Source organism: Talpa occidentalis, unplaced genomic scaffold, assembly GCF_014898055.3.
Source record: "Talpa occidentalis isolate TD23 unplaced genomic scaffold, MPIMG_talOcc4v2.1 talOcc4.8, whole genome shotgun sequence".
NCBI lineage: Eukaryota > Metazoa > Chordata > Mammalia > Eulipotyphla > Talpidae > Talpa > Talpa occidentalis.
Genome location: NW_023605194.1, coordinates 65,912,902 through 65,929,387, shown reverse-complemented (window position 1 = coordinate 65,929,387; position 16,486 = coordinate 65,912,902). Strand labels below are relative to the sequence as shown.

General features: G+C 46.7%; 1 protein-coding gene across 2 annotated transcripts; it reads left to right on the top strand.

The window, feature by feature from the left end:
- The first annotated feature begins 2,714 nt into the window (after positions 1-2,714).
- TMEM191C (transmembrane protein 191C) lies at positions 2,715-6,962 on the top strand. Of its 2 annotated transcripts, XM_037495840.2 has the most exons (10): positions 2,715-2,872; positions 3,176-3,299; positions 3,377-3,427; positions 3,598-3,675; positions 3,853-3,909; positions 4,033-4,092; positions 4,220-4,284; positions 4,365-4,437; positions 4,665-4,705; positions 4,799-6,962. In XM_037495840.2, exons 1-10 carry the CDS (start codon positions 2,718-2,720, stop codon positions 5,001-5,003), a joined length of 909 nt encoding a protein of 302 aa, XP_037351737.1. In that variant the 5' UTR covers positions 2,715-2,717; the 3' UTR covers positions 5,004-6,962. The 2 variants fall into 2 exon arrangements, with proteins under 2 accessions (XP_037351737.1, XP_054546627.1); XM_054690652.1 differs by lacking the exon at positions 3,176-3,299 and having other exon boundaries at positions 2,715-2,801.
- Positions 6,963-16,486: the final 9,524 nt, after the last annotated feature.

Here is a 16,486-nt window from a genome sequence, read left to right as displayed (position 1 = left end):
CCTGTTCTGTTCCCTGCTATGGCTCTGGTGAATTCTCTCACCCTCCCATTCTTCAGACTGTACCCAGTGCTGGAAGGAAGGAGGGAGGGAGGGAGGGAGGGAGGGAGGGAGGGAGGGAGGGAGGGGGAGGAGGGAGGGAGGGAGGGAGGGAGGGAGGGAGGGAGGAAGGAAGGAAGGAAGGAAGGAAGGAAGGAAGGAAGGAAGGAAGGAAGGAAGGAAGGAAGGAAGGAAGGAAGGAAGGAAGGAAGGAAGGAAGGAAGGAAGGAAGGAAGGAAGGAAGGAAGGAAGGAAGGAAGGAAGGAAGGAAGGAAGGAAGGAAGGAAGGAAGGAAGGAAGGAAGGAAGGAAGGAAAGGAAGGAAGGAAAGATCTTGTCCCATTTTGTCCCCATTTGTCCATGGTGTCTTATGTTGCAAGTGGATTGTTTTGAAGTGAGGTATAATTTCACAGATTTAAAAGCCCAGATCTTAAGTGTTCCATCCAGTGAGTTTTGACTAATATCTTGCACTTAGGAATTCAACCTCCAATCAGGATAGAGAATATTGCCATCACTCTCACTCTGTTGTCTACAGATAAGCAAAGTCTTCTGTGTTTGATGTAATAAATCCATTGATTTTCCTTCCACTAGTTGTGCTTGCTATGTCTTGTTTGACAAATCTTTCCCCAAACCAACATCCCAAGTCTATTTCTTATCTAATTGAAGCTTCTGATCCTTCTAGGGCTCCTCACTACAAAAGTGTGAAGTAGACTTTTTTTTAATTTCTTTTGTTTGTTTGTTTGTTTAACTTGTATTTCTCTTTTTTATCTTGAGCTGTCTTTCCCAGCACCATCTGCCGAGTGGTTATGCAATGCCTGCCTACCACTCACCTGCCCCCTATCTTTGTCTGGGCTCCATTCCCATTTACTGGTGACTGCCTTAGGAATGCGCATGCGTCCTAATTCTGGTCCATGAAAAGTGAGGGAAAGATTTTCAAGGAGGGTCGCCCCAAAAGGGACATATTGACTTCCTTTTTTAGATCACTCATGGTCACGAGGGGGCTACAGCAGTGCCAGTCATCACATGTAGACATCAGCAGGCATCAAAGAGAATATCCTTCCATGTGTCTTTTTTCACAGCAAGGCAAATGTCCCAGAAACCCCCAGCCAATGTCCCCTTGAGTTTCACAGGCAAAATCTTACCACAGGGAAGCCAGACAACCACAACTGGTTTAGATCAGTTCTGCCTTATGCGTGGGGCTAGGAAGTAGTGGACCTGGTGACTCAGAAGAATAAGACCTTTGGAAAGGAGTAATCTAAGGGGCTTGTATTGGCGAGATGCATGAGAAGTAGTTTAGGGTAAGTAACTATAACTGCTGCATATTCTTCACATTTTTCTATCTTTTTTTTTTTTTCCTTGCTATGTTTCAGACCCTTCAGCACTAATCAGACCTTAATGGGAGGATCACTATTGTCGTCTCTTAAATTCTTAAAGGGAACACTGTTAAAAAAAAGTTGACCCTTTAACAGTGCTGTGGTTAGGGGCACCAAAGCCCCAGTAGTCAAATACCCTCATATAACTTATGACCCCCCAAAACTTGTTATTTGACGGGAATTGGTTTCAGGACCCCTGCAGATACCAAAATCTGGAATGCTCAAATCCCTCATAGCCTGCTTTCTGTGTCTGCAAGTTCCCCTGAGTCTGAGGCCTCAAGCAACCAACACCTGGTTGAATCCATGAATACAGATATAGAGGGACAACTGTATTTGTTGATAAAATTTGCCTGTTAGTGGCTTCCTCCTTACTATATATGTTTACTATACCTTTTTACTAAGTAACTTTCATCAGGTCTCTTTCAAAAGAGACCTTTCTAGTTCTCTTCCTAGTGCTCTTCCAAAAGAGCTTTTAACAATATCAGTAGATGTTGAAATCTCTAATATTTTCTGCATGTATTGAAATGCACCGTTGGAATGGTAGTGCTCTTCCTCCTAGTGTCATGTGGTGAATCATCAATTTTCTGATCTTGAAAAATCCCTGGAATAACCTCGGTTTGGTTTCCTTTTTAATACGGCACCTTGCACTTGGCTAATGATTTATTGAGAAGTTTTGCATTCAAGTTCACAGTGGAAATTGACCAAATATAAAGGCAGATTTTAAATGGATAAGTTCACCGGCACTCCCACCAAACAGTGAAATAGCTTGTCTTTCTCCTGTTTTCTTTCAAGATCTTGCCCATAGACCTTATAAACTTCTATGTACCATATAAAACATCAGTGTTATTCTACCTTTTCCACTACACATATTTCTGCTTACCACATAATATTTTAATGTCATTTAAATAATTGCACTTGTTTCCTGTAATTGCTGAAAGCATTTCATTGACCCACTTAATGTACAGTCGCTTAAAGCATCTTTTTATTCATTTGATAAATTCCCAGGAGTGGGATAACCGGGTCAAAGGAAATGAACGTACTTATGAATATGATATAGATTTCCAAGGTTTTCACACACAAGGTACTTGCAAGTGCCACCTGCAATATGGGGGCAGCAAACCGGCCTCACATTACCTGAAATCGGTGTTAGTATTTACTAACCATTTCCTGACAGACCAAGTGCGATCCCACCTGACCCACGTCTTGCCTCGCTCCGCGCTTGCGCCCTGGCGCCCCCTGCCGCCCATTGTGACGACGGTCTGGGGTCGGGGCCTCGAAGAGGGTGGAGCCGGGCAGAGCCCCGGGAGCCATGGCCGAGGCGCAGGAGCTGCTGCTGCAGCTGCAGAAGGACAATCGCGACGGACGCCTGCGGAAGCAGGAGCTGGAGGAGCTGGTGCGTGGGCTTGAGGCCGAGAGCGAGAGCCTCAACGGGCGCCTGCAGGATCTGCGCGAGCGCGAGCGCAGGTGCGCGGCTCAACCAGGTTATGAGGGCGCAGCAAAGTCCTTGCGCGGCGACACTCCGGGCTTAGCAGAGCGTCTGGCACACCCGTTAGTTATTTTCCCCGCTCAGGCCCACACCGCCGTCGGCCACTGGAACCCGAATGATAAACTGTGGGGCTCCGCGCAGGGGCACGAGGCGTCTACACTTGGCGACCCGGCGCGGGCTTCCTCGGCCCATCCCGACCCCTCAGCTGGTCCTTCCCCCAAGGACCGGAGGAAGCACCCCCTGTTTCCCGAGGTGCCATTGCCTCAGTTTCCCCTCTGCAGCCTGCAGCGGAGGCGAAGCCATGCGACTCGGACGCTGAGAGGGGAGGCGCGCGAGGCGGCGCGGGAGCGTGCGGAGCGGGCGCGGCTGCTGCAGGAAACCGCCGAGCGCCGCAGGCGGGACCTGGTGGGGAGGGCGGCCTGGGTGGGCGGGGCCGGCGGGGACTGGGAGAGACCGGGACCACCCCCGGGTCCTGTCCGCAGGAGCAGCACAACCGGCGCCTGCAGGAGCAGTGGGAAGAGCTGTCGAGTCAGGTACTTGCTCTGTCTCCTGCTTACCCGGGAGAGCTCAGCTCTGGCCTCCGGCCGGAGTTCGCCCCGTGCCCGCCCCCAGGACACTTCGTCCCGCCCCCGTTTCCGCCCCGCCCCCACGCCCCAGGACTCCGCCCTTCTCGGAGACCCGCCCTCACAAGCCCCACCCTCAGCTTTTCTACTATGGAGGGGAGCATCAGAGTCAGCAGCGCGAGGAGCAGCAACTCGGGACCCAACTGGTGAAGCTGCAGGTGCTTGGGCGGGTAGGGACGTCCCGGGCAGGGTCCTGATGAACTGGGGACGGGCCCTTAGGGCCAGGGGCGGGCGGAGCGGGGGCGGGGCCTTGTGGACTTGGCAGCTGCAGCAGCACCAGCGAGGCGGGGTGCAGGACGCACCCGGTTGCTGACTTTCCTTGGATGATCCGAAAGAAACAACTGGAACTTGTGGAGGCCAAGCACGCCATGCAGGCGAAGAGTCTTCGGCAGGTACGGGTGGAACCGCGGCTGAAGGTGGGTCATTGGCTTTGGGTGCGAGTGGAACCTGGGCCGGCGCAGGAGTTGGGAGAGGGGGGTGTGTCCCGCTAGTCTAATCCTGGCTCCCTCACCCAGGGTGCGCAGCAGACCGAGGAGGCCTGGGCCAGCTTCCAGGAACAGAGCGGAGTCCTGCAGGTGCCGCCCCCCTCTGTCCTTGAGAGTCACCTAAGATTCCACGGGGGCCCCCACCCTTTCCCCTGCCAGAGCTGCAATGGCCTGCCTACCACCAAGTCTCCTGAGGGCTCACTCCCACCACCTCCAGGAGCTACAAGGGAAGGTGATGGAGGCAGCAGCTGCGCTGGATGCCTCGCGGGGCGGCCCGGAACAGTAAGGGACTTAGGACAGTTGGGTGTGGCAGGACGACTGGGGCTGGTGCAGATCTCCCATCTCCATGTCTGTCCTCTCAGGTGGGACTCACAGCCTCGCCGGGTGCAGGACTGCGCGGGATCGCTTATGGAGGAGGTGGCCAAGGCAGACTGTGTGAGCGAGGCCCCGGGCGGGCTGCAGTTAGGACCCACCCACCCGCGCGGAACACGCACACCCACAGAGACCGGGATCCACATCTTCACTAGGGAACCTCCCCGGGATGAGATACCCCGGACTTACCTTCCCCTATGGGGACCGGAAACCGAGGGGACAGTCCCCTGCGGCTCTGGGTTCCCTTCCGCGGCCCCTCGGCGCGGAGCTGAAGCTCACTCTCCCTGCAGGAGAAGCGGTTGTTCCGCGGCGCGGGCATGGCGGGCATCAGGTGATGCAGGTGGCTGGTGGTGGGCTCGCTGGGCTCGGTCCCTTCGCCCTACCCGGCCCCCGCTCATCTGAGGGTTGGTGGGTCGGTCCGTAGGCTCTGGGCGCTGGGCGCGCTGCAGGTGCTCCTGTTGCTCCCGCTCGGCTTCCTAGCGCTGCCGTTGCTCTACCTGGTGCTGGTGAACCCCGATGTCTTCCACCGAGGACTCTCGCCTCTCAGTTTGGAGGCCTCCATCCGCCGCTTGCGCTACACGCTGTCCCCGCTGCTAGAGCTGCGAACTCACGGCCTGCTGCCCTCTTAGCGCGCATCATGCCAGACTCTGTCGCCTGCAACTCTGTCTCCCGTGTAGTTTCTGGGCGTCTGGGAGGAAACAGAGGGGAAAGGTGGGGTGTGGTCATTGTCCGCCGGGACCCAGCAACCCCAGGGCCTTCCAGGTGGACCTTGAGTCTCCAGAGACTGCCTCCTGTGCCACCCCACAGAGCTGGCACCCAGGGCCAGGCCCCCTGGCTTAAGCAGGGCCCTTCTGTACCAGGCACCACACCCAGGCCTGGTTCACACAAAGGGTGCTGCACAAGAGCCAACAAGGAAGTTGGTCAGTCTCTTATTACTAAACTCTTCTCCATCCTCCACTGCAACATCCTGCCCACTTGCATCTTCTCTGCCAGTGAACCTGAGCCCTGGGCACCAGGCCGCGGAGGGGAGGGAGTGGGAAATGGTGGTGGTGTTTCATCACTGAGGTCTTGGAGGTAAAGATCCTGATTCCCGTGGCCAGGCTGAGTCAGGGCTTAATCAGAACCCTCAGGTCCTTGCATTCTCTCAGGGGCTTCTGCTTGAATCTGGGAGGCTGGTGTTCCCTGCTGTGGACAGTGTCACTCTGTGTGTGTAGGAGATGTGAGGAGCATGCTCTTACCACCGTGGTCTTCATGGGGAATGTTCTACCTAGTGACTTAAAAGCAGTAATGGTTAAAGATCTGGTGAGAGTTCGTTATAGTGCAATTGACAAGGTAATTTGGTTGTTTTCATGACATACTTTTAAAATAATAACTAGAATTACAACTTATTATAACCATGCACCAGATTTTTAGGAATTTCATATCATTTCTGGAATACTTATGTTAGTAACATAGTAAAGAGACCTGAAGCTTTCTTGGGGTGGAGTAAGGAGAGAGCAGGAGGTGAGAGGTGGCCATGAGAGACAATTATTCCGTGTAGCTTTGTCACCAAGTACAGCAGAAAAATGGACGAAGATGTCTCAGGTGAACACCTGAAGCTGGACCCTGACAAACATGAGAACAATCCAGAATTAGAAAAGATTCAAAAAGAGAGAGCTGCTAGCCATAAGCAAGGACAAACTACCAAATTATGAAGACAAGATTAAGATGTTTTATGAGGACGAACGTCACCTGGATGCAGAGCTCACTCTATCTTAGATGACAGTGGGGACTTTGATGTAAGAGATGAGGGGAACAAGTGGATGCTGAGTTTCATGGGGATGGAGACATAGATAATCCTGCCTGCTGGGATTTACCATGGCTTCACGCTTGCACAAAAAGAATGTGAAGACCATGCAACTGTTTGTGGGAGAAACCTTCTAGAGGATGTACAAGTGGCCAGCTGACCATTTCAGAGCTCAGGGCAGTTAGTGGAGTTTTAGGTACAGACAGCATGGCAGTTCCCTGGATGCCCACCTGCCCCTGCATCCCTTGAGTGGACCCTGACATGACAACCACAGAAATCTGTAGTTTCCTCCTTGCTTTTATTGTAGACTTGAGGCTAAGGCAGCTAGTAGCTCTGCAAGATTATGCAATCAGATGTTTCAGTGAAAGGAGCTAGAGAATGGATTTTTACATAAAAGCAACTTCCTGAGCTCAGGCAGAAGGTATATCCAGCAGTGGCCATTCACAATGAAAACCACGCTGTGAAATGTGGACAAATCACATTCATTTTCTCAAGTTCTAGAGGAGTGGCTCCATGCCCTGAGTCAGCACATGTGCTCACCTCACACGGGAGTGAGTCTCACCTCCCCAATTGCAGCTGCCTAGATGCTGTCCTGGATCTGGATCTTGGACTTTCAGCCACACCGGTCAGTGCCATGTCTGCCTTGTACCAATGCTGACGATGGGACAGACCAGACCAGATAGAAGACACATCTCCCAAAAAACTGAGAGAGGGGGAACACTCCTGGTGGTTGATGCTACTTTCCTGTTCAGAATAAAGTAATTTTTTTAAAATAACATTTATATAAACTAAAGAAGGCTTGGCATCACTATTTTTTTTATTTTTTTTATTTTTTTTAAGATTTATTTATTTATTTATTTATTCATACAAGCACTGGGTACAGTCAGAAGCGTGGGAGGGTGAGAGAATTCACCAGAGTCAGAGCAGGATGCAGAACAGGCAGAAGGACCGAAGTACGCTGCTGAGGGGAGCAGCGCGGGGCTGAGAGGTCTGCGCGCCATGTGGGACCCTCCTCTGGTGGCCGGGGAGCAGCCAGGGATCGAACCGGCACTGCAGAGGCTGCGGGCAGCTTCGCAACCCCGCGCTCAACCGCTGCGCCACCGGGGAAGCCCTGGCATCACTTTTTATTTGACAAGGTAATGTTATTTAACATATCTAATAACCTAATGTTTCTCTTTTTGCGTCATTCAAAATTTGATTTGGGGAAGTTTGTTACAAATGTCAAAGGTTTAAAAACAGAATCAAACAGGATCATTGGTCACTATGAAACAATAGTTATCCATTCAACTAAATTAACAAAAGATTTCAAAGACAAAGCCAGGAAGTTACACTACGCTTTTATTTCTACTGAAGTGATATTGCATTATAACGATACATAAATTTCAGGTATTCATAGTTTGAATATTGAAAAGATTCCTTTTTTTAAGTATTTGAAGATAGTGATAAAAGACGAACAACACAGGAAATTTGTTCACATAAGAAAAAAATCTTTGTTTCCTAAGCAGATTACTTGAAAGGTAAAAATCTTATAATTTGTATTAAGAGCAGGTCCTGTGGGCCCTCCCTGGTGGCACAAGGGTTAAGATGCAACCTATGAAGCTATCTACAGCCACTGCAGCATGAGTTCCATCCTGGGCCATGTGGGAGGTGATCCACATGGCGCAGCAGACCTCGCCTGTCTCACCCGCTGCTCCCTTCAGCAGTGTATTTCGGTTGGTCTGCCTGTTTTGCTCCCCATTCTGTCTCTGGTGAATCCTCTCATTCCCCACACCTCTGGCCTGTACCCCAGTTCTTGTATGCATAAATAAATAAATCTTTTAAAAAAAAAAAGAACAGGTCCTGAAATAGACCTGAGGCATAGAGCAGAGGAGGTGGTGGAGAGGGTCAAAACAAGGGAGGAAGGGAAGAGCACAAGGGACGATGGTGATGAATCAGGGGTACAGTGGTGGTGGGAGAACTACAGGGACTATAACAGGGTGGCCCCCAAGAAAAGGGGAACTTCCAAATTCCCTTCCCCACCGTAAGGAGGGTGGAGCTAAAGAGAAGAGAAGCTGCAGAAGGGACTGAGAAGGAAGGAAGCAGGAATGAGAGCCAGAAGGAGACCTGGAGGAGGCACGTGGAGCAGAGAGACGCGTGAAGAAACGGCACTCGCCTTTTGGTCGTGGGCTGGGTGACACAGATGTGGGTGAGAGACCCGTGGGGAGGAGACAATGGTGGTTTTTGTCTTGATTTTGATTTTGCTCTTTTCCTCCCAGACTTGTCTGGTTGTTTCTGATCCTTTTCTGTGGGTCCCCACTGGAAGGTGCTTTAGACCTGTGGCAGGCTTTGGGGCCTTGCCCTGGGCCAACCCCATTTGGCTGGACTTTTACCGATGAGGGGACGGGTAACTGTGGGTACTTGATTTAGAAACTATATTCTTTGCCTTTCCTGTATTGTTTACTAATTGCATTAGAGTTCCTTTTCATTAAAGTCTCATGTTTTTGTGTTGATGCGGCAGATGGCAGAATCTTTAGAGCAGGCAGGTTTGTGGGGTCTGGGGTGCCCCTCTCCCTGCCCTGTAACAGGATTATACCTCAGGGGAAAAATCAAATATTGTACAAAAATGAACAGCGGTGTAAGAAAGCATTTTTAACAAATAATTTTTTTAAAGCGAGGTCACTACAAGTGAGAAGACCTTTCTGTCCCTTTCCAGGATTCCATTGAGGATGTGGCAGGGCTTCTGGCAAGAAATGACAGTTTCCTTGGCTCTTCCGGGAGGAGTTGTGATCCACTGTGCTGAGCACACAGGAGCCAGGAATCTGCACATCCTCTCTGGAAGGGGCCCCATAAGGGCTCATCAGACTTCCTGCTGCTGGCAGTGAAGTGGTGAAGGCTACAGCCATGAAGGCAAACTGGAGCTCAGGAAGAAGGCACATCCGGCAGTGGTCATTCCTCAACGAAAATCATGCTGTGGAAAGATGGCAGATTTATTTTGAAGCTAATGCTGGGGGCAGAGTAAACAGAAAAGGTGAGATGAGAAGCTCTGCCATCACAGGACCCCTTGCTCAGGAGCGTGGTGACTTGGGGCCCAGGACTGCACCCAGCGCTGGCAGCATTGCATCATCTGTGTATTTGTAAAAAGGAGCCCATTCAAAATTATTTGAGCCCCCTCAAAAGACTGAAAATTATGAATAAAAAAGTTGACTAATCAGGTCATTAATCTAGGAAAATTTTCTTTGAGCAGAGAAAATATAATTTTGTACCACTATAATTTGATATTAAAAACTTTTTATTGAAGTAACATTAATTTACAACACTGTATATGTTCCAAGGTTACATTTTCTCACCATGCTCACCACTAAGTGACTGAGCACCATGCACCCATCAGCACACTTTCTACTCACGCCCTCCCCCGCCATTCCCTGTGGAAACTACCATTCTTTGTTAGAGTCTAAAGGGGGTAATTTTTTTATATTCCACAAATGAGTAAAATCATATTATATTCATCTTGCTCTACCAGACTTAATTCACTTAGCATAGTCCCTTCAAGTTTTGTACATGTTGCAAAAGGCAAGATTTCACCTTTTTCAGGGAACTGATAGTCCATCTTTGTCCACTCCTCAGTCATGGGGTGCTTGAGTTGCTTCTGTATCTCAGCTATTGTGAATAGTGCTGCAGAGAACATAAGTCTTTTTGAGTTAGTATTTTCATTTCATGGGTACTCAGAAATGGGGTTACTGAAGCATAAGGTGGACTTATCTAAGTTAGTTTCTCCAAAGTCACCACTACACTTCCCAGAGTGTAGTGTAATTTTCCCAGAAAATTATCCAAATTTTCACCCATTTTCTAAAAAGGCCCAAAATCCTTGTTCATTAGTGGGTATAAGATAAAGGAAGCAGGAGTTTTCTGAGGCAGGTGGAGAAAGTTTTAGAGCAACTGGAACCCTTCTTTGCCTTTAATTCCGAAAGACTTCAACTACAGGGTGCTCTGTTTTCCAGCGACTATTCTAAAACCCAGGGAGTGATATGTCCCCTGCTTCCCTTTTGCACATAATAAAAGCATAAAAGAAGAGGGACTTAACAACAAATTTTAACAAGTAAAGCACAGGTATGCACAATACAGTCAACATGCAAAGACTGGAGTGCAGATCCCGGGGAGACCTTGAAACCAGATCCCCAGGGTGCAAGCCACAGGCATGACTAGCTTTTCCCCACCACCTGAGCAGTAGGGCATGCAGGCTTCATCTGGGCTGAGGTGTAGACTGAGCCCAACACCTGCCGGCATTCTGTCCCCCCACCCTCACCCCACGCATTCTTACCCCCAGCCACTCTGACAGAGCACTGGGTGCAGTGTGCCTCAGGTCCCACAGAGGCCCCTTGAAGGCCAGTGGGAGTCACCAGCCCATGGACCTGCCCTGGCCTGAGAGAGTAACCCCCCCTGAGAGGGGGGGTCGGGGGGGCAGGGAGGGTGGTAGTCTGTGCAGGTGCTGGGTTTTCTCTTTTAAATCTGGCACCTGGATTATAAATAGACCAGTCAGGTTCAAGACCTCCAACTGTCACTCAAGGTCTTGAACAATTATTCAAATTGAAAACAGGATGGGAAAACAGTCCAATCAGACTTACATGGTGGGGGACCCAGAAGAGGCTATAAGCAGGGCAGGAGCCAGCTTGGGACTCACTTAGCAGCTGGCCTCTAAAGAGAACAGGATCCAGCAGAAGGCCTCCAAAGAGGCCTTGAGCAGATGACCTCCCAGGGACTCAACAGACCTCCACAGATCTGCAGGCCTCCAGACCACCATAGAACTTCACAGAGACCTGGCCACTGGTGTCTCTGACACTGCCTCCTGGTGACCTGTGCTGACAGTCACGACTGCCAGTACTGACCAGCACTGCTGACAGGTGACTGGTGTCTGTGGTCTCTGTGGTCTGGTCACCTTTGAAAGCTGTCCAGCTGATCATCCAGCACTGCCTCCTGGTGCTGTACCTCTATTACTGTCTGGACTCACTTCCTGTACTGTCTAACCCAGCCTTCAGATGTTTATTGTGGCTGCTGTGGTGTCACCTCAAAAGCCCATCCTATGAGTACCCCTAGCTGGTGCTGTGAGTTGGACCCTGGTGCACTAACTGGTGTGCCACCAGCTCCAGACCCTCGTTGACCTCATTGACAGGACAGTGCCACCTTGCATGAGCAGCCTTTGTTTGGGACTACTGGACACAGCAGACACTATCTGGGGTGAGATAGTTGACCACTTGTGGCCTTCGACACTCTTGTTTCCCCAAAATCCTTTTGTGAAATAAACCCTACTGTAGGTGCACCCTGAGCCTAAGTGACCTTGCATAGACGATGGCCTGCCCCGACATTGACACTGGTTGAGTACTGTTTTAACCTTACCCTCCAATTCCAGGGTCCTTGAGAAAGCAGTGCGCTCCGTGGATTCTGTGGGTAGCAACACCTGTTTGCTCGCTGGCCTTGGAGTTTTCTTCTTTGAATTCCATTCATGACCACCATGATCATCATTCATGTTCATCCACAGTTCAGAAACATCAGAATTAAGATCAATTAATTGATAAACAACTAGTAAGTAGTAAAAGTTTATTCTGCACACACCATAAAATAGAGTTTGCAAACTGGGAACACTCACACCTCAGCTGGAATGAAGTTTGGGGGTATGTTGTTATAAAGCTTCATATATTGAGAGGTTTATCAGGCTGGGGCAGTCATGGAGTGCTGAGAAGCAGTGCTGCTGGCATTGGAGCACCTGGAGAACAAAGTGCTTCTCAGACACGAGCTGCTTTTTCTTCCCCAGTTCTTGGATGTCCTTGTAAGCACTATCTTGGTACACCTGATGGTCACTACTGGATGGAAAAGGAGACTTCTACCCCCACTACAGAGTCTTTACTTTCTTTTCAGCACATGCAGTTAGAATTTTTCCCCATGATTATAAATCTTATTTCTAGATTTTCAAGATGTATCTTTGATTCTAACTTAATCCCTTGTGGTCAGAGAACATAGCCTGTATGACCTGAGATTTTAGTAGCCCACCCACAGCCTGTGAGGGTAAACAGAGACTGATGGTACACTGTGGTTGCTAGTGGCTTGATAAATACCCATTAGGTCAAGGTGATGACTTTCTTACAATTATTCTATCAGTTGTGAAGAAAGAGGTATTAAAATCTCCAACTCTGACTGAGGAATGATTTTTCCATTATTTTTCAAATTTTATTTCATAAACAATCATACCCATTATGATTGAATGGTAAATCTTTTTACCCCTATTCACTTTCACCTTAGATCTATATATTTAAAGTGCATCTTTTGTCAGCATATACTTAGGTCTTACTTTTTAATCCATGTGTATCCCTGCCTTTTTTGGGGACAGTTACATTTTTGCTCTTCCATATGTGCACATGTGCCAATCACCTTCCACCAAACCACCCATGCCAGTACTTCCCCCGCTATCTCTCCTCTTTGTCCCCTCTCCCTCTGGTAAACATTACATTCTTCCACTGAGTTCAAGATTTATTCCTACTGTATTTTCCACAGATGAAAGCATCTGATACCTTCCACTTTTTGATTTACTTCACTTAGCATAATCACCTTGAGGTCCATCCATTTTGTCCTGAATGCCACTATTGCATCTTTTTCATAACTGTATAATATCCCATTGAATATATATTCCACAATTTCTTTGTCCATTTGTCTGTTGGAGGGCACTTAGGTTGGTTCCATGAATTGTAAATTGTGAACAGTGTTGCTATGTGCATAGGCCTAGATAAATCTTTTTGTATTACAGGTTTCATTTAATTTGCTAAATACCTAATAGAGAGATTGCCGGATGATATAGTTTCCCTATTTAAGAAATCTTCATGCTGTTTTCCACATGGGCTACACAAATTTGCATTCCCACCAACAGTGAATCAGCCCCTTTTTCACCATGACCTCGCCTATATTTGTTGACTCACTCCTTTTTTATTTGGGCCATACTTATTGGGGTGCAGTGATAACTCATTGTGGTTTTGATATGCCTCTCCCTTATAACAAGCGATGTCGAACAATTTTTCATATGTCTGTGGGCCATCTGAATGTCTTCTTTAGAAAAATGTCTATTTAGGTCCTTTGCCTAGTTTTTTTTATTAGGTTGTTTTGTTGTTGGATTGTGAGAGAAACTTTGTAAATTTTAGAGATTAGCCCCTTGCCAGAAGTGCGATGTGGAAATATTTTTTTCACAGTCTGGAGGCTGCCTTTTTGTTTCTGTGATGGTGTCTTTTGACATACAAAAGCATTTTAGTTTGATGTAGTCCCACTTGTTTATTATTTTGTTTCCCTTTCTGTTGGGGTTGTATCCCCAAACACATCTATGTGGTAGATGTCATATGGTGTGTCCCATTTTCTTTCAAATATTGGATGATTTCAGTTCTTATATCCAGATCTTTAATTTTGTGTGTGGAGTTGAGTATGGATCTTGTTTCATTTTTGTCCAAGGCCATTTAATAATCTATCTTTTCTCAATTGTATTACCTTAGCTCCTTTTCAAAGATTAACAGTCCATATTTGTGTGGGTTTATCTCTGAGCTTCCTACTGTATTCCGTTGGTCTGAGTTGTTTTTGTTCCTGTACTATACTGTTTTGATTACTGTTGCTGTATTAATATCATTTGATGTCAGAAAAGTGTTAACACATTCATTTTCTTTCTTTTCTCTCAGGATAACTTTAGCTATTTGGGATCTTTTATGGTTGCATATAAATTTTATAATTGTTCTTTTTCCTTGAAAATGGACATTGGTGTTTTGGTAAGTATTGCATTGAATCTGAAAATTGATTTAAATAACAGGACCACTTTAATGACATTAATTCTTCCAATACATGAGCACAGGATATCTTTCCATTTCTTTGCATCTTTTATTTCCTTTAACCTTATAGTTTTTCAATATATATATCCTTTTTTTACTCCCAGGTGTTTCATTCTTTTTGGTGTGGCTGTAAATGGGATATTATTTATCTCCCTTTCTTATATATCGTTTGCATACAGAAATGCAACTTTTTTGTGTATTGATTTTGTATCCTGTTGCTTTAATGAATTCATTTGTTTTTTGAAAATTCTTTTGGTTTCTCTAAGTATATTAACATGTCATCTGCAGATAGTGACAATTTCACTTCTTTTCCAATTTGGATTCCTTTTTTGTCTTTTCATTGCCTAATTGATTTGGGTAGGACTTCTAACACTATGTTGAGTAGTAGTGGTGATAGTGGACATCCTTTCTTGTTCCTGATCTAAGTGGGAATGTTTTTTTTTTTTTAAATAATATAAGTGGGAATGATTTCAGCTTTTGAGTAAGATATTGGCTATGGCTTTATCATATATGGCTTTTATGTTTAGGTATGTTCCATTTATTTCTATTTTATTGAGTATTTTTTATCATAAATGGATGTTGAATTTTTTTTTTTGAGATGAACATGTGGTTTGTTTTTTGTTTTTGTTTTTTTAAAGATTTATTTATTTATTTATACAAGCATTGGGTACAGTCAGAAGCGCAGGAGGGTGAGAGAATTCACCAGAGCCAGAGCAGGGAGCAGAGCAGGCAGAAGGACCGAAGTACACTGCTGAGGGGAGCAGCGGGCAGCCGGAGAGGTCTGTGTGCCTAGTGGGACCCTCCTCCGGTGGCCGGGGAACAGGCTGCGGGCAGCTTCGCAACCCAGCGCCACAGGGGAGGCCCGAACATGTGGTTTTTATCTTCCTTTTTGTTGATCTGGTGAATGACATTGATTTGCATGTGGCGAATCACCTTGCATTCCTGAGACGAAGCCTACTTGATCATGGTGGACGATTCTCTTGATATTTTTTTGTATTGGCTTTTGTTAGGATTTTACTGTGGATTTTTGCACATATGTTCATCTGTGATATTGGTCTATAATTTTTTTTTTGTACTTTCTTTGGTTTTGCATTAGGGCCTGTAAAGTCAGGACAGGACACAGTGCAGGTTTTCTGATCCCATGCAGACCGGGTAAAGGAGGAGTCAGAGTCCTCAGTGGTTTTGCAGGTTTTTTATTGGGGTTCACCAGGCATATGGCAGGCAGGGGTGCTGGCTGGGGGGCTGGGAGGCCTGCCAGGCCTCCCAGCCCCCAGCAAGTCTTCACTCTATCTAGGCTCTCTAGCGTTCCTTCTGCTGCTTCTCGGCTTCTCTTTAGGCTTCTGCTTCGGCTTCTACTGCTGCTGCTGCTGCTGCTACTACTGCTGCTGCTGGCGTCCCCGTGACGCCGCCCTTAAACGCACAGTCTTAGCTCAGCTGAATCCCATCTACCTATGCCCACACCCTATTCCAGGTGCCCACCATCAGGCATGCATTCAGGACAAGGATCCATCATCTATCCTGATGGCGGAAGGGCAGAAAAGCCTGATTATTTTCTTTACCCTACAGGGCCTCATAGAATGTGTTGGAGAGTATTCCTCCCTTTTTGATTTTTTGAAGAGCTTGTAGGACAGGTATTAGATCTTTGAAGAATTCACTAGAGAAGCCAGTGGTCATGGACTTTTGTTCTTAAGGAGACTTTTTATTACTCTTTCAATTTCAGCACTTTTGACTGGATGGTTTAAGCTTCCTGATTCTATCTTGGGAGGCTGTATGAGTCTAAAAATTTGTCCACATTTTCTAGTTTGTTTGCACAGAGACTTCTGTACTAGATTTTTATGATCCTATATATTTCTGCAGCATTTGTTGTAATTTTTTTACCCCTTTCATTTCAGAGTCTGTAGATTTGGGTGTCCTCTCTTCATTAGCCTAATGGCTTGTCAATTTTTTTTTTTTTTTTTTAAGAGCCGACTCTTGGTTTCACTGATCATTTGGACTTTGTTTTCTATTTCCTTTATATCTGCTGAAATTTTTATTCTTTCTTTCCTTCTACTAGTTTTTGGATGCTTTGTTCTTTTCCTAGTTTCTTTCAGCTGCAGAGCTAGATTGATCCTTTTTTTTTTTTAATGTGTTGCTAATAATCTTCACACATACTGCTACTGCTTTTAGACATCCCATAGTGTCTGGTAGCTTGTCCTTCCATTTTCATTAGTCTCTAGATACTTTTTGATCTCCTTTGGTTTATTGACCCAGTTGTTCAGAAGCATTTTGCTTAGACTACACATTTTGGTTTATTCCAGGAATATTTTTTTGTGGTATAATTTTGTAGCTTTATAGCATTGTGGTCTGTGAAGATGCTTGATAGAATTTTTATTTTCATATATTTTCTGAGACATGTTTTATGCCCTAGTATACTATCTATCTTTAAGAATGTTCCATATGCACGAAAGTGTATTCATTTCTTCTGGGATATTCTATAAGTGTGCAATAAAGCCATCTG

Bases quoted from the DNA above. Each gene is read 5' to 3' on its own strand.
- TMEM191C (XM_037495840.2), top strand. From the start codon at position 2,718: ATGGCCGAGGCGCAGGAGCTGCTGCTGCAGCTGCAGAAGGACAATCGC. The intron at 3,428-3,597 runs GTACTTGCTCTG...CCCCACCCTCAG, and splicing joins GGGAAGAGCTGTCGAGTCAG to CTTTTCTACTATGGAGGGGA. The intron at 4,706-4,798 runs GTGATGCAGGTG...GTCGGTCCGTAG, and splicing joins GCGGGCATGGCGGGCATCAG to GCTCTGGGCGCTGGGCGCGC.